Here is a 20,649-nt window from a genome sequence, read left to right on the forward strand (position 1 = left end):
GATACGCGAACCACATGGGGTCCAGTGAGGGTGGTAGGTGGGTCTTGATGTGCCTCATGACGAGCCTCTCGAAGCACTTCATCACGGTGGTCATCGAGGCAGGAGATAGAGAACTAATGGAGAAGGACTGTATTATAGACTGTAGGGCAAAAGAGACTGGTTGGAGACAGAAATGAGCAACTATTATAGAACAAGGCACACTCTTAGGGGTGGGACTTACATGTTCTAGAGAGCATTTAATTGGCCTCTTAAATGTGGTGCATCTTAAACGCTATCAAATGGTGCTTCAGCTCAGACTTTAAATAGAAGCTCTTTGACATACGGAATCGAATCGCACCCCTCAGGTTTTAATCTCGTCCTCCTTTGATATTGTGACGTCCCGAAAATGATGGCGTTATGCATGTCGGTCGTTTATGATGCCGATAAATCCCTCCACGATAAATAAGGGATCGATTTGCTTGAAAAGTTTCTTCTAAAACACTATTGGATTCGACAATTATGCAAATCAATTCTGGACCAATTTTGGACCAAACCACGTGTCCCAGCGCGTTCAGAGGCGTCTTCATTTAATATCTCTGACCACTTGCCTGCTTCCTCACAGCCCCCAAAGCAGTCACGTGTTTTACCGTAATCAAGGGAATGGAATTGAGTCAGTACGTGAAAGTGAGCAGGAAAGAGGGAATTTGTTAGCAGGTACTCTGGAAATCTTATCCAGGTCACCTCTGATTTCAGATCTTACTGTTGACGAACAAGTGATTTTTATTTTTTTTTTCCTTCTCACATGACAGAAATCGTGGACCAGCCCGGAGTGGACATCTTCGGCCAGGTGTACAACCAGTGGAAGAACAAGGAGTGTGTGTGTCCCAACTGCAGCCGGAGCATCGCTGCCTCGCGCTTTGCCCCTCACCTGGAGAAGTGCCTTGGCATGGGGCGCAACAGCAGTCGCATCGCCAACCGCAGGTGCCTCGAAACACATCCGGGTGTAATTACCACCTTAAACAAAATGTTTTTTTTTTTTATTGTTATTAGCTAGCAATGTTGTGGATTTAACAGCAGCAGCTATACCGCCACCCTCAGGCCAGGTTTACACATACTCCATGTGAACAGAATAATGCTCCTGTACCTCATGCACTATATTGCAAAAGTATTGGGTCACCTGGCCATAAGTACGGTATGTGATTTTTGAGAATCGCATTCCACATTTAGTCCCAATTCACTCTTATAATTCCCTCCACTCTTCTGGAAAGATGTTCCAATAGATTTTTGGAGTGTGCTTATGGATATTTGCGTTCATCAGCCACAAGGGTGTTATGAAAGGCAGGTACTGATGTAGGTGAGGAGACCTGGGGTGCAGTCAGCGTTCACATTCATCCCAAAGGTGTTCAGTAGGGATGAGCTCAGAGCTCTATAGCAGCAAGATCTTCTTCTCCAAAGCATGTAAACCAGATCTTCAAGGAGCTCACTTTGTGCGCTGGAACAGGTTCGGGTTTCCAAGTTCAAGTGAATGCAAAGTTTTATAATAGCGCCATCTAAAGACGTCCTGTACAATTGAGTAAATCCGGATTTGTGGTAACAGTTTGGAAAAGAACCACATATAGCAGGAAAGGTCAGGTGTCCCAATACTTTTGGCAATATAGTGTATGTACTACAATACATACTGCCAATGGATTTTTAAAAATAATAATATTTTGTGCGTATTTTCTTCACTTTTGCCAGAATTGCACGGAAGAATTGATTCTCCAACTGAGTCATTAATTTGTTCGTTGTTTTCGTAAAATTTTTTTGCCGTGCACACAAACATACACAGAATGATATCGGGAAGACGTTCATGAGTTCTACCTGTATACACTGTGAGGACTAAAGGTTCTGGACACCTGACCATAGACATCATGGACATTTTCACAGACATCCTTTACAATTGTGTCTCTCCAACTTTGTGGTAGCGACTAGCTTGTCCGCGTTGAGATTCAGTTTCGACTCATTTCTTTTCTCGCTCTTTGTGAGCGATTTAGTTGGAGAGCTTCTCGGCAAGGGATATCGTGTTTTAATTTCTATTCATTTGTTTTTTGGTTGTTTTTTGAGGCACAATCATCTCACGCCTCTCCTCCGTACTCAGGATAGCCAGCGGCAACAACACGAACAAATCCGAGAGCGATCAGGAGGACAACGACGACGTGAACGACAACGACTGGTCCTACGGGGCCGAAAAGAAAGGTGAGCGTCCTGTTAGTTAGTTCTGGGGTTCCGAGGCCCGGGTCATGTCAGATTATCAGGAAATGAACAGTCTGATAGGGCTGCAAAAAAGCCAATCACCAAATAGAACATTGTCAAATCCTCAACTCGCTCAGACCTTAGTCAGTCGTTCAGGGAAAGGAGAAGTGGAGGAGAGTGGAGGTTCGGGTTGGTACTTTAAATGTTGGTACTATGACTGGTTCTGAAGGAAGAGTACAGTAAGAGTGTAGTGGAGGTAAAGAGAGTTTTTGATAGGGTGATGAACGTGAAGCTGGAAGTTGAAGGGATGATGCTAAATGTCATCAGTGCTTATGCTCCACAAGTGGGTTGTAAGATGGAGGAGAAGAAAAAATTCTGGAGTGAGTTAGATGAAGTGGTAGAAGGTGTACCTAGGAATTAACGATTGGTGATTGGGGCAGACTTTAATGGGCATGTAGGTGAAGGGAACAGAGGTGATGAGGAGGTGATGGTAGGTATGGTTTTAAGGAGAGGAATGTGGAAGGGCAGATGGTGGTAGATTTTGCTAAAAGGATAGAAATGGAAGTGGTGAACACTTATTTTAAGAAGAAGGAGGATCATAGGGTGACATAAGAGTGGAAAAAGGTGCACACAGGTGGACTATGTTCTATGTATGCAACCCGAAGGAGATTGGAGACTGTAAGGTGTTGGGAGGGGACAGTGTAGCTAGACAGCATCGGATGGTGGTCTGTGATATCTGGAAATAGAAAGGGAGACAAAGAGACTTGGTGGTGGAATGAGGAAGTGCAGGAGAGCATAAGGAGAAAGAGGTTGAAGAAACAGAATTGGGATCGACAGAGAGATGAGAAAAGTAGGCAGGAAAACAAGGAGATGCAGCAGCAGGTGAAGAGGGATGTGGCGAAAGCAGAGGAAAGGGCATATTAGGAGCTGTAGTAGAAGTTGGACACTAAAGAAGGAGAAAAGGATTTGTAGCAATTGGCCAGGCAGAGGAACCGAGCTGGGAAGGATGTGCTGCAAGTAAGAGCAGTAAAGGATGGAGATGGAAATGTGTTGACTAGTGAGGAGAGTGTGATGAGAAGGTGGAGGGAGTATTTTGAGCAGCTGATGAATAAGGAAAATGAGAGAGAGAAGGTTGGATGGTGTGGAGATGGTGAAGCAGGAAGTGGATAGGATTAGTAAGGAGGAAGTGAGAGCACGTTTGAAAACAGAAGTTACTGTTGTGGCAGACTAATAGAATAAAAAGAGAACGGATCGGAGAAACGCAGCAAGCTAGAAACCTGAAATTCACGAGACACAACAGGTCCAGTGCGACTGTCCCGAAGTTAGCAAACAGTTTACACAATAACACATCATTAAACTAAACCATTTTCACGCTACGCAAAGCCGTAACTTGAGCAGCCCAACTAATCGATAACGGCATTCGCCGACACCGGATTTATCAATTTTAACGATTAGTTGTACACGCCTACTTTTAAAAACAATTTTTCGACGATTCCCGATGCTCCGATTTCCAGTTCAAATGTCGTTTCTGAAATAAGCTTCAAAATGTTTTTGTGGAAAATGCCGAGTTTTATTTAACAACAACCTTTTCTGCATTGCAGCAAAGAAGAGAAGGGCAGATAAGGTATTTTTTTACATTCTATGAAACGATCCTGCTCTGTTGGTGAGTTGTTGTTTTGTTTTTTTTTTCTTTCTATTTGCAACATTTCGAGGTTCCCTGGTGGTCTAGTGGTTAGGATGCGGTGCTCTCACCGCTGCGGCCCAGGTTCGATCCCCGGTCAGGGAACCAGCCCCAGCCACTCTTGGTGCCGGTCCCAAGCCCAGATAAATGCGGAGGGTTGCATTAGAAAGGGCATCCAGCGTAAAAACGTGCCAAATCAAACATGCGGATGATCCGCTGTGGCGACCCCTAACGGGAGAAGCCGAAAGAAAGTTTATTTGCAACATTTCTACCTTTTCTATCATTTTGTTTTTTTCCCTAGCGATTTGACGATCTTTCTAAGTCATCCTTTGACGCTAAGCAATTATTAGTGACGCTTTTTATTTTTAATAAAAATAAATATCGCCAACATTTTTTTTTTTTCTTGCTTTTCTTTCTCTCTCTCTACACAGAATCCAAATTCACCGAGACGATCCAAGTCACTAAAACACAAAAACGGTAAGTATCTGTAAGAGTGAATGAACTGTAGCTGGGCAAAGTGACGCAACTATCTTTTCGATCTCTCACAATATCATGATGAATTTCCAAATGAAAATTTTAAACCAAAAAAAGTTATTTTATATATATATAATCATTGATTTTAAAATTTTTCTTGGAGGATGTTTATTGAACGTTGTTGGTTTGGGGGTTTTGATTCGTCGTTTATTTATTTATTTTTTATATTAACTTTAATAAAAAATAAAAAAAAAGTCTGGTTGAGGAAATTGAGGCTTAACAAAACACACTTGTAGCTGAATAAATCCCCACAAATTTTCACAAACACGTCTTCCCAGAGGAGTGGCGCTTGTTCTATCAGCAAACATGGAATGCACACACAAATCTTATGGTCAGGTGTCCACATACTTTGCTTCACATAGTGTAGCTGTAGGAAAGAAGTGTCCGTCTAGAACATATACAAAAAAGACTCAAATATCTAGTTGTAGTTGCTCGGATTTTAATGTTTTTACCAGAAATAGACACTGCAAGATATCATAACTTGAATAGATTTTTTTTGTTGTTGTTTTTTTTTTTCCTAACGGGACGTTCAGAAAATTTCAAACTCAGGCGTTTTTACGAAATTTTTATTTAGCGATATTTCATGTTTTTAATTATAATTCTGACACGCCTCACACCTGTTACTGCTTTATTCCAAAACGGATCAAATTTATTATTTTCCTCCGAATTCTACAAACAAAACCCCATAATTACCCAGTGAAAGAGGTTCCTTTGACATCTTTGCAATTTTATTACAAATAAAAAGAAGACTCACGTACATAAGAATTCACAGCCTTTTGCTCAAAATTGAGCTTGGGTGTACCCTGTTTCCACTGATCATCCTTGAGATGTTTCTACAACTTGATTGAAGACCACCTGTGGTAAATTGGACATGACTTGGAAAGGCACACACCTGTCTATAGAAGGTCCCACATTTAACAGTGCATGTCGGAGCACAAGCCAAGCCATGAAAACCAAGAAATTGAAGACCCCCGAGACAGGATTGTGTCGAGGGACAAACGTTTCTGGAGTATTGAAAGTCCCACTGAGCGCAGTGACCTCCATCATCCGTTAATGGAAGAAGTTTGAAAACACCAGGACTCCTTGAGCGGAGTCAACCAACTGAGCGATCAGGAGAAAAGGGAGGTGACCAAGAACCCGGTGGTCACTCTGAAAGAGCTCCAGCGTTTCTCTGTGGAAAGACGAGAACCTTCCAGAAGAAAAACATCTCTGCAGCACTCCACCAATCAGGCCTTTATGGTAGAGTGGCCAGACGGAAGCCACTCCTCAGTAGTGAAACTCAGTTGGAGTTTGCCAAAAAGGCACCTGAAGGACTCAACCATGAGAAACAAAATTCTCTGGTCTGATGAAACAAAGATTGTCATGTCTGGAGGAATCCAGGCACCACTCATCACCTGGCCATTACCATCCCTACAGTGAAGCATGGTGGAGGCTGCATCATGCTGAGGGGATGTTTTACAGTAACAGGAACTGGGAGACTGGTCAAGATCGAGTGAAAGATGAATGCAGCAATATACAGGGACATCCTTGATGAAAACCTGCTCCAGAGCGCTCTGGACCTCAGACTGGGGAGACGGTTAATCTACCAACAGGACAACGACCCTAAGCACACAGCCAAGAATACAAAGGAGTGGCAACTCTGAATGTCCTTGAGTGGCCCAGCCAGAGCCCAGACTTGAGCCCGATTGAACATCTCTGGAGAGATCTGAAAATGTCTGTCCACCGACACTTCTCATCCAACCTGAAGGAGCTTGAGAGGTTCTGCAAAGAAGTATGGGGCGAAACTGGCCGAAAATTGGACTCAGCAAAATCGAAAAGTCTTGAGGCTGTAATTGGTGCCAAAGGTGCTTCAAAGTATTGAGCAAAGACTGCGAATACGAACGTACATGTGATTTTATTCGAATTTATTGTATTTTTAATAAATTTGCAAAGATTTCGAATAAACCTCTTTCACGTTGCCATTGGGGGGGTGTTAGTAGAATTCTAATGAAAAGAATGAATTTATTTTGGGAAGAAAAGGCTGTAACGTTCAACAAAGCTTTGAAAAAAATACGTAGCGTCTTTTTGTTCAGCATGTAACAGATTGATCATTCAGAGGCAATTGAATCTATTGTTTATTGGGATTTTCTTTAAAAGCCAAAGATCTGTCTTCGTCCTTCAGCTTCGCTGGATCCTAAGCAGCGCCCAGAGTGAAGAAGACTGGTTTCCATGGCGAGTCGTCCAGAGCGACCCGGTTCGAAGGATCTGATTGGCTGCGGGTTTTCCTCCGGTTTACACCAATTTTTTATGTAGTTTTTGTTTATTTTGGGGGAGATTTTTTTTTGCACAACAAATCGGCGTCCTCGTGCCGAACGTGTCGCCACGGCTCCTCGGCCCCTGACGGAAACGATCAGGACGTACGAGGAGGACGTACGAACGTACTGCAGCAGGAGAAGAAAGTAGGAGAATGAAGGGTCGCTGACATACTTGTGCTCCTGATACTGCTGTAACGGTTTTCTGGGGAAAAAAAATCAAAATCAATCTTGAATGCTGCTTAATTCAATATTTTTTTTTTTTTTTTTTGTTACACGTTTTTGAGCCGAAATCAAGATTCAGACAGACTGAACTGCTCGGACTAGGAGTAATTGATAATGAAATATCTGGTGACTTGAAACACACGTATTCCTCTTCAGTGAACGAATTCTCACGCATCTTTTCACGTTTGTTTGTTTGTTTGTTTTGGTCAGGTTTTTTTTCTTTCTTTTTTCTATCTGTGTACTCGATGTTTACAGTGTAAAGGAATTCTGTCTGTGTTGTGACTGTACATATATTTTGACTAGTCGGGGGAAAATGCTGCTACACTGGCCATGAGCCACATGCTAACTGGCATGATACACACGTGCACGCGCACACATACACACACGTAATAAACATGACTTGATACACCGCGTGTTTGTGTGGTGACGTTTCAGACGGATTCTGGCGCGAACACTCAAGGTTTGTTTTTGTTCTGAAAAGCGTCCGAGGAAGGCGTTCTCCTTAATGGAATCTGGTGATGGTTCCACGTGAACATCTTGAGGATACGTGAGATTATTAAGGCGGGTTAAACTCAAGAACCAAACGAAAGGTTTCTTCATTTCTTCTCAGGTAGTTTTGAACTTACACAGACTCATTTTTGGCATTAAAATGTCTATTTTATAAAAGATTTTCTGTAAAGCTGCAGCGGGACGATCCATTGCTGAAAGCACTATACAAATAGATTCGGTTCCACTTTGTCCTCGTACGTGTACAGAGCCAGTGACCTGCAGAAAGCATCCAACTAGAAGTGTGTAAGTGGGTGGAGGTGATACACACGTTCATATATCATAAACTGGTTTGAGTGTAAAATCCAGTCAGAAACCCGAATCACGGTTTTCAATCAATGTGACCGAGAAAGTAACCATGAGGAAGCGTATTATTATTATTATTATTATTATTATTTACTGCCTTCGCAATGAAAAAACGGATCCCTGTTCGCTTTTCAATCCTACAAAATGTCTTCCTATACAATCTTCCTATTTCTCCCCTTTTCTCTCTTTTTATCTATCTTTTTTTCTCCACCTTTTCTTCTCCAATTTTCCTCTTTCTCCACTTTTCTTTCTATCTCATCCTTTTTCTTATCCCATTTCTTTCTCACCCTTTTCTATCTATCTATCTATCTCTCCACATTTTTTTTATCCCATCTTCCTCTTTCTCCCCTTATCTCCCTTAATCTATCTAGGTCCACATTTTTTCATCCCATCTTCTTTCTCTCCTTTTCTATCTTTCCATCTATCTCTTATGCGCCCTTTCCTATCTATCTATCTCCACCTTTTTCTTATCCTATCCTACTCTTTCTCCCCCTTTTCTTTCTATCGCCACCCTTTTCTTATCCCATATTTCTCTTTCTCCTATTTTTCTAGCTTTCTCCGCCTTTTTCTCATCCAATCCTTATCTTTCTCCCCCTTTTCTATCTTTCCTTCTATCTCCACCTTTTTCTCATCTAATTTTTCTCTTAATCACCCTTTTCTTTCTATCTATCTTTCTATCTATCTATCTATCTGTTCAAAAGATTCGATTCTCTTCAGTGAATCATGATCTGAGTTGTGGCCACGCCCATCCCCTCTCGCGCGCCGCCATTGGTTGAAACGCTTTAAACGGTTTTTCCGGAACAACCATTGCGACAGAAAGCGCGGGGGGGGGCGGTGTTTTGACAAGACACTTGATGGCAGGCAGAGCGATGACACTCGGAGATCATCGAGCGCTTCCGAAATCAGGGAAGTAGATCGTTTAGAATATCGATGTAGATTTTAATATCGGGCCGATTGTTTCTTTTCAGTCACAGAGTTTAGCGAAAATGGCTTCCAGAGCGGCTTTTCCTGATACTCCGGGCCCCCCGGTGATGAATCCCGGGATGAACTCTCCCGGCCACCCGCGGATGGCAGCGATGAATCCGGCCTACAGAGCAATGCCGAGCCCGGCTAACCAGTACCCGGTAACCACCCGAGTTATCATTATAGTAATCTCAAGTTTCTAATTAGGGACCAAAAATAAGCCATTGAGCACATTTTGATTTGTTTTGTAATATAAAGCGCGTGCTAGCTCTCTGTTTCTTTTTTCAAATGGCTAAGCTAAATCGCTAACGCAGCATATATTAATTAATCGAACAAAGTATCTTAACAGCAGTACACTTCACAAACCAAGTAAATAAAATTAAAAAAAAAAAAAAACAACAATTCCCAATGTGGAGTAAAAACAAACAGGCACACTTTTTTTTTTTTTTTTTTTACATCTCGCTTCTCTGCAAAGTGGTTTTGCTCCTACTTCCGCATTTAAGTAGAGTTCAGGCCGCGTTCTAAAGCGGCTTCGTGCTCCCTTCACATGGGCCCTACACTGGCTGTGAACACACCCTTTATAGTGCCCTTTGTGTTTAATTAAAGAGCTGTTTGGAACACTCCCTCGAAATGTGGCACGCTGAAGAACAATGCGTTGACTGAATATAGTACAACTTTCGTTTTTTTCTTTATTTATTTTAAATATTAAAACAAACATTTAATATCTTTTATGTCGTTCTGTGATTTCATTCAGCGACTTCCACGTGCGTTGGCATTTATTCAAGAATTCTTGCTGCATTGTGTCTTAACAGTTTGGGTCACGTGGTTACAAAAACCATCACAACATCAACAGATTTGGAGTTTAAACCTTTTTTATTATTAATTTTTCTTTATATTTTATTATTATAATTTTTTTAACTCCCCTGATATTCCCTGTTTTTTTTTCATGGCTTATGGTTCATTGTTATATAATAATAATAATAATAATAATAAAAAAAAAAAATCTGGATTATTATCTGAATTAAAATTCACGTTAAAGGAGACATTTAGGCCAAATAATCACATTTCTGCAAATCAATGTGGACCAAACCCAATTTCCAGCATCAACCTATTTTCAATTCTGCACCGATCGCAAATTATAGAATCGGAAGGAACTTCGTCGCCAAGTGTTTTGGTGACGGAAGCTTTCAGCACACGGAGACATCAACAACAGACGTATAATATATATTAGGGTGAAATAAAACCGGCTGTTCTTTTCCTGTTGTGTCTCTAGGAAGATGCAGCTCTACCTCTGCCATGTAAATCTGTATTCTACATGACTCTATTGGTCACTTAGACACAAATAATGAAAGTAAAGTGCATCTGCTAATAATTGGAGATAAGTAAATCGACGCAAAAATGGAAGAAAAAAAAAAGATTCATCGCAATACAGACGCCAACTTGTCTGAGACAGTGGCATTGAGTAAAAGACAGGAGGTGAAGCTGGAGGTAGCAGAGCCAAAGATGTTGAGATGTTCATTGGGAGTGACGGCGATGGACAGGATTAGAAATGAGTTTATTAGAGAGACAGCGCATGAAGGACGTTTTGGAGACGAGGCGAGGGATGTGAGATTGAGATGGTTTGGACATGTTCAAAGGAGGGACATGGGGTATTTTCCCAGCAAATATTATAAAATATTATGATTATTTAATTTAACCAAGGAGACATTTTATTTAAAATGGTTAAAATTGTAACTGTTTAAATGTTGATCACAAGTATTAATAATAATAATAAATTGCGTTAATTAAAAAATAAAAAACTTTTTTTTTTGTTTTGCATTTCCTACGAAATTGAGCCGTGACTTAAAAACAAACAAAAAAAAAACAATTTAAATAATAAAATAAAAATTTTTATTATATATATTTTAAGTTTTTTATCTGCAAAGAAACCTCACCTCAAAGAAACCGTCCAACTGAACAGTGTTAGCCATAGTATCGTATCGCAAGGTTTTTCCGAAGATGTAAACTGTAAGCCACGCCCCCTTTGTGGTGAATTTTCAGCAGTTAAACTGGTTCGGTGCGTTTCCTCTTCCCCGTTATGTAAAAATGCTATATATATATATATATTCGACAGTCATACACAAATGTAATTCCCCCCACCTCCCCGCAAAAAAAAAAATGAATGGAAAGAAAAGAAAAACCTGGCAACCCCAGAGGAAATGTAAGCTGGACACTGGTTTATTTGCGAGGTTATTTACTAACAAACTGATTAATGCCTGGTCCATGAAACAGCTCTGTTTGTTTTTTGTTTTTGTTTGTGAATCCAACGCGAGCGATTTAGTCATTTCTGCTGGCGGGGGCGCTCACAGACAAAAAAGTACATGATACCAAATCCTCAGGAAATAACGTATAAACAAAAAGAGCGTCTTCGAACGCTTTAGGGCAAAACAGATGCTCTTCAATCAATCCTCTGTAACGGTGTACGATGAAGCTAAAAGGGGGCGTGGCTGAAATGGGCGAGATCATTCGTAGATGGAAAGTCTGGATATATATCTGGAGATTTTCCTTTTAATGCATGTTTGTGTTTTTGCAGCGTCCCGGCGTCCCTCCGGGTCGCAACATGCCCATGGGTGGAATGGGTTCTATGGGTTCTCCGATGCCCGGGCCATCATACGGAGGCACCATGTCCATTCGTCCCGGCATGCCCCAGACCGCCATGGATCCAGCGCGCAAGAGACTACTTCAGCACCAGCAGCAGCAGGCAGGGGGGATGATGGGACCTCGGAGAGGGTGAGCGCCAGCGTCAGATTCTAGTTTTCCCATCAACCATCCAGTCTTCACCTATCGTACGATCTCTTATTTATTTTTGTATTTTATTTTGTCTCGCCTCGCGGTTTTCAGGCTAAAGCGGCGCAAAATGGCCGACAAAATTCTTCCCCAGAGGGTGAGTTTTCGCTCTGGCTCGTATCACACGTTAAATGCGTGTTTGTCACCCGGTGTTTAATTGTTTTGCTGTGACGCAGATCCGGGACCTGGTCCCCGAGTCTCAGGCCTACATGGACCTTCTGGCGTTCGAGAGGAAACTGGACCAGACCATTGCTCGGAAGCGCATGGAGATCCAGGAGGCCATCAAGAAGCCCATCACGGTAACAAACACTGTGTGTATTCAAGTATCAAGAATCAATACCTGGACTATGAGCTACGTTAAAACGGAAAAAAGAGCGAACCGCAATTCTTTTACCGTCTTTTTATTTATTTATTTTTTTTTGTCTCTAAAGCAAAAGCGCAAATTGAGGATCTACATCTCGAACACCTGCACACCTGCCAAACCAGAGGGGGAAGAGTCTGAGAAAGTGGCATCATGGGAACTTCGAGTGGAAGGCAAACTCTTAGAGGATGTAAGTTCCAAAGCTGTTACCATGGACACGATAAAGTCTTCACACCAGTTTGTTAACCAGTTTGTTAACTACGACAAATAAATGAACCTGTTCTAATTTAGCAATTAATTTTTATGTTTTTTAGTGTGTTTAATTCATAATTTAACATCACATCTGAGGTGAATATTTGTGTTGTGTTTTTAATTTTTAGTCACGTTTTCAATGTTGCCTACAAACTATCCTAAATCGATACTTAACGCTAAAGGTAGCTTAGAGTCTAATTTTAGTTCTTATGATTGTTTTATTAGTATTTACATTTGCGATGAATGTCAATGTCCTGGATATTTTTGTCTTGTTTTTATACAGACATTAGTTGAAGCTAAAAGTAAATTTAGTGCATTTTTAGTTCTTCTGAGTGTTAATTTAGTAATTTAACATCACATCTGAGGTGAATATTTTTGTTGTTTTATTTTTAGTCACTACATGATTTTAATGTCGCCTACAAACTTTCTTTAATCGTTACTTATAGCTAGAATTGAACTAAACATTTTATGATTGTTTTATTGGTAAGTCCTCACATTTGAGGTAAAGGTCAATGTCCTGGATAATTTTGTCTCGTTTTATTACAAACATTAGTTATAGTTAAAAGTAAATTTAGTGCATTTTTAGTTCTTCTGAGTGTTTAATTAGTAATTTAACATCACATCTGAGGTAAATATTTTTGTTGTGTTGAATTTTTAGTCACTACATGATTTCAATGTCGCCTACAAACTATCCTGAATCGTTAAATAAAACTAAAGGTAGCTAGAGTCTAATTTTAGTTCTTATGATCGTTTTATTAGTAAGTCATACCGTTTGTGATAAACGTCAATGTCCTGGATACTTCTGTCTTGTTATTATACGGACAATAGTTGATGTAAAAGTAAACAGTGCAATTTTAGTTCTTCTGAGTGTTTAATTAGTAATTTAACATCACATCTGAGGTAAATATTTTTGTTGTGTTTAATTTTTAGTCACTACATGTTTTCAATGTCGCCTACAAACTATCTTTAATCGATACTTAAAGCTAAGGGTAGCTAGAGCCTAATTTTAACAAACTATCCTGTATCGTTACTTATAGCTAGACTCGAATAAAATTTTTTATGATTGACATTTACCTCAAATGTGATGACTTACTAATAAAACAATGTCCTGGATACTTCTGTCTCGTTTTTATACGAACATTAGTTGATGTAAAAGTTAACATAGTGCAATTTTAGTCCTTCTGAGTGTTTTTTTAGTAATTAAACATCGTATCTGAGGTAACTGTTGACCGTCTGGACATTTCTGCCCTTTTTCTTTGTTCTTTTTTTTTAATGATGACCGTGTGTTTTTATTGTTATACACCCACTTTCTAAATTGTCAGGTCTTACAGAAATTACTTAAAGGTAGTTCTTCTGAGTCATTTATGAAACAAACGTTCATCATATCTGAGGTCATGTTTGATGTTCCGGACAGTTCCGTCTCGTGTTTTTATCTTATTTATTTTTCAATTTTAACTGTATATTTTTTGCCATTATGTATCACCTCTCTAAATCATTATTCATTCATTCATTTTCTCCCGCTTATCCGTAATTCGGGTCGCGGGGGCAGCAGTCTAAGCAGGCATACCCCGCCTTCGACTGCTGCCCAATCCTCACAGCACCGTCCCTTACGGTCCCTCCTGCAGGTGGTGAGCCCACGGGAAGGCGGCCCCACGTCACGGACCTTGATATTTCCCTCGTAAGGGACCCCCGGAGCATAGAGGGTTAAGGGCCTTGCTCAAGGGCCCAAGAGTGGCAGCCTGGCGATACCGGGGCTCGAACCCCAGACCTTCCGATCGGCAACCCAGCGCCTTAACCGCAGGAGCCACCACTCTCCATCCTCTAAATCATTATCCTCTTGTTATTAGCTAGCTTATTGTGCCTAGCAACATGTTTTTTTATTATTCGAAAGACCTGACCGTTGATGATTATATTTGTTGTCTCTGAGTTTTAATGTCGAACGTGGCTGATATTAACGACGGAAAACCGCCGTTAAAAACGCCTCCTGCTAGTGAGAGTCGCTAGATATTTCAATGAGAGAGCTAGCTCGTCCTTCCAAAAAGAGTCTGTGCGTGTTTTACCCTCCTTGAACAGCAAACTGTTTTTGCTAACGTCAGGACTCGTAATGTCTCCGAGCTGTTTTTCATCTCGCAACCGTGCCCCTCCACAAAGTCTTACAACCAGATGTGCTGTGGAAATTTCCCATGATGGCTACGCCTCTGCTCGAGGCTTTATAATCGGGTTAAGAATCGAAACTCTGTGAGAAACATGTGGGCATGACGTGATCGACCCAAACACACACACACACACACTGAGCCACCTGAGGAAAAGAAATAGAGGAACTGCTTTCTTTCTTTCTCAGTGGTTAAGAACAAAATGTGAGTGAAAGCTAAAAGAAGGTAATAATTGGTGTGTAGTCAGAGAACATAATTGACAGTTTTTCTCTCTCTCTCTCTCTCTCTCTCTCTCTTTCCCTCTTTCCATCCATAGCCTGGGAAACAGAAAAGAAAGTTTTCCTCCTTTTTTAAAAGCCTGGTCATTGAGCTGGATAAGGAGCTGTATGGTCCAGACAACCACCTGGTGGAGGTAACACAGCCATGGGTGCCAATACTTTACAAAACAGTTTAGATCTTACCCATACAGTTCTAAAAATTGGTGAAAAAGTGTACAGCTTAGAATCAAGTTCAATATCCAAGACAAACACTGAAAGATAAATAAAAAAAAAAAATATTATGGTAAATAAATATTTAAGTATCGCTGTTGGTAAATAACTACAAACTTCTACTAGAGAAACAAAAATAATAAATATAAATAAAACTGTATAAATAAATGTACACAAAAAAAGGTCAATAAATGTACACAAAGTATATTTTTAATATGAATTTTTTTTTTCATATTAAAAATGATACTTTGTGTACATTTATTTTTTTTATTTTAAATTTTTTTACTGCAGGCATATAAATACGAATATTTTACTGCGGTTTATGAATATAAAATGGCATTACTGCATAAAATGTCTATTATTGAATATGAAACTTTAATAAACAAAATAAATATAGCGGGGAAAAAATCGAATTGCATGTAAATCGATGTGCATCAAATGGAATGATTCTACTGAGGGATAAAATCATGATGTTGCCTCCACAAGCCTATAAATCTGCAGATGAACAGGAAATATTAGGAGATTAGAACATTAAGGGGCTCGTCGTTGTTTTGAAACGTTTGCGTTTGGTTCGTCAGTGGCACCGGATGCCCAGCACTCAGGAGACGGACGGCTTTCAGGTGAAGAGACCTGGAGATGTGGGCGTAAAATGCACACTCCTGCTGATGCTCGACCACCAGGTAAACACGGGGCTCTTGTGCCAAGGGCGCCAATACTTTTTACAAACCCGATTTATGACCCAGTGCACTAACGAGTCACGTCGACGCCGCTTTCCATTCCCTCGCCCCGAAGCCCCCGCAGTACAAGCTGGACCCACGGTTGGCGCGTCTCCTGGGCGTTCACACTCAGACCCGAGCCAGCATCATGCAGGCGCTCTGGCTCTACATCAAGAACAACAAGCTGCAGGACTGTCACGAGAAAGAATACATCAACTGCAACCGCTACTTCAGACAGGTAACGCTAGGTGGCGTAAGAAGCATCCACCCCACCAACGCTCGCCAAGTCGCTTAACAAGCCGCCATCTCGTTTTAGATCTTTGCCTGCCACAGAATGAGGTTCTCCGAGATCCCTATGAAGCTGGCGGGACTTCTGCAGCACCCGGACCCCATCGTCATCAACCACATCATCAGGTGTGTACGAGGGTTGTTTTTTTTACCTCACGTCTCGCCAAAAAATAAATAAAAAAAAACGAATAATCCTCCTTGTGTCTTTGACAGCGTGGATCCGAACGACCAGAAGAAGACGGCATGCTTCGACATCGACGTCGAAGTGGACGATCCGCTAAAAAGCCAGATGAGCAGCTTCCTGTCCTCCACCACCAACCAGCAGGAGATCGCCGCTCTAGAAATGAAGGTCGGTGTGTGAGAGAGGGGTCATGTGATCAGGTCCCGACATGGCCGATAGCTTACAAACAGGATTTTTGTTTCTCCCTCATTCATCAGATCCACGAGACCATCGAGTCGATCAACCAACTGAAAACGCAGCGCGACTTCATGCTAAGCTTCAGCAACAACCCTCAGGACTTCATCCAGGACTGGCTCAAGTCTCAGAGACGAGACCTCAAGGTACCCGCAGTCCGCCTTCTAAACCACAACGCCAGAATATTCAGAAGAATTCTCAAACCTGATTGGACAGAACGTCATGAAATTTCCCATCAATTTCATATATATACCGATTACCGATTTGAAATGGATATTGGATTAAATTTTTTTTATAAAAAATACAACTCTGCATGTGAAATAGTTTTTATTATTAAATAAAATAAATAAAACAATGTATTTAATTATATAAATAAATATTACGTAATTAATAAATTGTAAATTATAAGCGTAACATGGCGCTCTCTGCAGCGCTCAGTCTCGCGTGCACATTTTGGATTTTTGCCGGATAGTTTCAGTAGTCAACTACTACTGCCCTCTATTGGTTGATCTCTATTTTTAATTGTTATTTATTACAATAATTACTGATATAATAAAGAAAATTTTTTTTTTGCTATACATCCAGGAAATTAAATGTCTATTCATAAATGAAATTAAAAAGAATAAATTTTTTTGTGTGTTTTTGTTATTAATAGTATTTTATTTTTTTATTTTTTTAATTATATTTTTTATTTTTTTACCTCTGGCCCCGAAGCAAAATTTCAGACACCAAATACGACTTGGCTGTAGGACTACATTTATATTATTGTTGCTATGGCAGTAATGGTGTTTGGTTGTAACACTGACATTATGTTATGGAGACGAGTTTCGAAAATTCGAGACGTCAAGCCAAGATCTCGGAGTTACTCGGCTGCCGAGCTCGTGAGACCGAGACTGGGTTTCATTAAAAAGTCGTTTGGTCCGACTCCGTGGCGCTGCTATAATGGGGTGTGTGTGTGTGTGTGTGTGTGTGTGTGTGTGTGTGTGCGCATTGTCTTCCAGCTGATGACCGACACTGCCGGGAACCCGGAGGAAGAGAGAAGGAGCGAGTTCTTCCAGGCTCCTTGGATCCAGGAGGCCGTGGGCCGCTACCTATTCTCCAAGGTATGCACTCCAGAGTCTGTAATCTCTTTCTGAAATCGCCACGGCTGCAGTTTGACTTTAAACACGAATGCACCAGAATGAACAAGAATCTTGGTTTTTGAAATTAAAGGTGCGGTCTGTAAAGTATAGACATGCAATGTTTTAGCGAAATCCATTTTCGTTGCAGTTCAGCTTGCAGGCTGCAGGGGGCGAGAAAGGTTACAAACGATATCTTTTATTAAAAAGCAGGGGCAGGTAGACAATTTATTATTAACATTTGCAAACAATTTTAAATCAAATTCCTGCTTGGTTTAAATAAAATGGAATAAATCAAATCTTTTATTAAATTGAGTAATCGATTTAATAGACACAATTTAAATTGATTTAAATGATTTTGTGAGCTTTTTTTTTTTATTTTTATTTTTTTTACATTTATTATTAAATTGTCCAAAGATATGTTCTACTTAACTGCTCCATTTATTTCAATAGCAAATGTCTGCATTTAAGAGACAAAAAAAGTTTTTTTTTAAAGGGGAAAAAAACCACAAAACGACCCATATCGCTAGATTGAAATAAAAAAATAAATAAATACATTTTAAACAGCGGACAGAAGTACGGCGTGAAAAAAAAGGCGTAACCTTGTCTGTATCTCTTTTTTTTTTCCCATTTTCGAATACACCGCTTCACCCCTGACTTGCACTGGAGACTCCTTCAATACATAAGTAAATGAATTGCCTTCTCTTTGGTGGTCCTCCAGGTCCAGCAGAGGAGACACGAGCTGGAGCAGGTACTCGGGATCCGCCTCACCTAAACCCATCCTGTACGTTGGAAGACGCTGCGGCGAAGAAATAGCGCGAGTCTTCGTCGTCGTCATCATCGTGCAGTTTAATTTTTCCGCTTCAAATTTGGCTCATGGATTTGCCGCTTTAGTATTTTTTTTTTCCTTTCACATTGCAGTGTGCATTTGCCGTTTCTTTGGTACCAAATGTTTGTATTTGGGGGGGATTTTCATTTCAAACTACTTTTATAAGCCATAACTGCCTTCTTTTTTTTTTTTTTTTTTGGGTTTCCTTTAGGTGTCTCTGATCTAGGAGACGGAACACAAAATGTAGTGTTTACAGTATGTGTGCGTGTGTGCGTGTGTGTGTGTTACCTTCTCTGTTATTTCCAGACATAACAGTGAAGGAGCACAGACACGTGTTTATAAACAGCAGGTAGGAGCGTAAGCCATCTTTTTTTTTTCTTTCTTCAAACTGACGTTCAGACGGCCTTAAAACCACAGGGGGAAGTCCGATTCCGTTCAAACCGGAAATGCTAATTCTGACATTCGGATCGGAAACAGGGATTGGATAATCAGTCGGATTTGAGTACAGGACAGACTACAAGTCTACTACTGGAGCGGCCGTATTTCTTTCTTAGAATCGTTTTGGTACTAAACCAAAATCCGGAAATCCGCCATTAAAACAATTGTCGTTTTTCAGGCCACGGTTGGCAGATAAAAAAGGGCGTTTTTTCACGTGTCGCCGCAGACGGCGTTGGAGACGTATCGTCTGGCCTCTTGACGTGTGCACTTTATCTGCGTTAAAACCTGGAAATGAAATGGACTTGACGAGGATCGTCATAAATCTCCACCGAATATCATAGTATTGAAAGTGGTGGGATTCTGCAATCTAAAACGAATCCCCTTGCATTTACACCTTCGATACCTTTCCAGCGTCCTGGAGCCATGTTTGTGTCATTTGGAAAAATTCTAGGTTCTCCCAGAAACGGGTGCATATATCTTGAATTCTGTATTGCAAGAACCGGTTGCCAGATTTATAAATATATATCTATATTTCGATCCGATTCGCCCATGACATCCCCGACGAGGTCCATTTTACTCCTGCATAATACGTGAAGTTCAAAGGGCCGGGTCGAAAACATATGCGCAGAATCCATCCGTAAGAGAGAATATTCTCGTCCGCTATGAACCAAAGCACGAATACTAAAAGAATTTCGTGGGGGGGGGGGGTTTCCATTTAAACCGCGGTTACCAAAACCGGCAATCATTTTAAAGCCAATCAGTGCGATTTATTTGTATTTTTCTTAAAGCAGCTTCTTACATTCCGTCTATAAATGAACTTAAAGGGACGATTTGGGCTTTTTACAAAAACAAAATATATATATTTATATATATGTATGGACAGTCTAGTGTTGGAACTAGCAAACAATTCAAAATTTAGCTATTTTTATAACTAGCAAGTCTAAAAATGCCAGCAGAGAAAAGATTCAACGTACACTAGATTGCCAAAAGTATTGGGACACCTGACCTTTCCTGCTCTATGTGGTTCTTTTTTCAAACCGTTCTCACAAATCCGGAGGCCCTCAATAGTACAGGACGTCTTTAGATGGCGCTATAATATTGTGCATTCGGTTGAACTTGGAAACCCGAACCTGTTCCAGCGCTGCGATGCCCCTGCGCACAAAGTGAGCTCCTTGAAGATCTGGTTTATACGCTTTGGAGAGGAGCTGCTATAGTGCTCTGATCTTCTGAGCTTGTACAAACCTTACGGTCAGGTGTCGACAAACGTCTGGTTATCGAGTGCGGCGTCTACAGGTCGCTGATCAGTTTAATTCCGACTGATATTTAGGTGTAGGAATCAGATTTTGGCCCAGAACGTTCCTTACAAGTTTATAACAGCCATTATTGCTGCTGTTGTTTTTTTTATTATTATTTCAGAGTATTTCTTTAAGCCTGGCCTGTCATTACAGTGACCGTATTAAACATGCCATTGTTTAAGATCTTTTTTTTTTTTCTTTTTTTTATATCCTGTCGAAATAAAAAAATTATTTTTAGATGACAAAAAAAAAGAGCACGTTCTATGTTTTATACTTCTGATGATGATCTGTACTTTTTACAAATATTTTTTCAATCGCTTTGTATTTGTACAATAAAACAGCCGGCCTTTGTGCTTAAGTGTGCGTATTTGATCACATTATCAGGATTTCACTACAGCAACACGTGCATATACATTCCCCACTACATGGATCATCTCCAGCGGATGGCCAACGCTGCCGTGCGGCCAAACCAGCCGACCCGGTGTTACTCATCCGTCTTAGCGTCCTGGGCAGGTCTCAACAGCTTGTCCTACTGGGGATAGAAATGTATTTATGTAAACACCCACCACACATTTAACTGACAGAGTTTTCACAAAGTGTAACAGGAGTTAATCTGATGAACAATGTTTACCTCTGCTGCAGTAGAATAGGATGGGGGGGGTGCTCGCTATAATACACAATATAGAGAGCATTTCATTAAAAAAAAATTGGTC

General features: G+C 40.6%; 2 protein-coding genes across 12 annotated transcripts in view; both read left to right on the forward strand.

Moving 5' to 3' along the window:
* The window catches only part of atxn7l3b (ataxin 7 like 3b), a 9,640-nt gene extending 2,285 nt beyond the window's left edge, over nt 1–7,355 (forward strand). For 2 of the 10 annotated variants that reach the window (XM_083557210.1, XM_083557208.1), the window contains 4 exons: nt 789–960; nt 2,117–2,214; nt 4,324–4,369; nt 6,563–7,355. In XM_083557210.1, coding sequence (XP_083413336.1) covers nt 789–960; nt 2,117–2,214; nt 4,324–4,369; nt 6,563–6,674 — 428 coding nt within the window. In that variant the 3' untranslated portion in view covers nt 6,675–7,355. Of the gene's footprint in view, nt 1–788; nt 961–2,082; nt 2,215–3,812; nt 4,370–6,562 lie in introns of all 10 variants that reach the window. The other 8 variants (XM_083557216.1, XM_083557211.1, XM_083557212.1 and 5 more) reach the window with 8 other exon arrangements.
* Nucleotides 7,356–8,611: 1,256 nt separating this feature from the next.
* On the forward strand, nt 8,612–20,294 carry smarcd2 (SWI/SNF related BAF chromatin remodeling complex subunit D2). Of its 2 annotated transcripts, none has more exons than XM_083557138.1 (13): nt 8,612–8,918; nt 11,330–11,526; nt 11,638–11,680; nt 11,760–11,894; nt 12,015–12,134; nt 14,666–14,761; nt 15,416–15,517; nt 15,630–15,791; nt 15,870–15,967; nt 16,055–16,190; nt 16,280–16,402; nt 17,258–17,359; nt 18,096–20,294. In XM_083557138.1, exons 1-13 carry the CDS (start codon nt 8,781–8,783, stop codon nt 18,147–18,149), a joined length of 1,506 nt encoding a protein of 501 aa, XP_083413264.1. In that variant the 5' UTR covers nt 8,612–8,780; the 3' UTR covers nt 18,150–20,294. The 2 variants fall into 2 exon arrangements, with proteins under 2 accessions (XP_083413264.1, XP_083413265.1); XM_083557139.1 differs by having other exon boundaries at nt 11,760–11,882.
* The last annotated feature ends 355 nt before the right edge of the window (nt 20,295–20,649 follow it).

This window comes from Silurus aristotelis (assembly GCF_946808225.1).
Source record: "Silurus aristotelis genome assembly, chromosome: 12".
NCBI lineage: Eukaryota > Metazoa > Chordata > Actinopteri > Siluriformes > Siluridae > Silurus > Silurus aristotelis.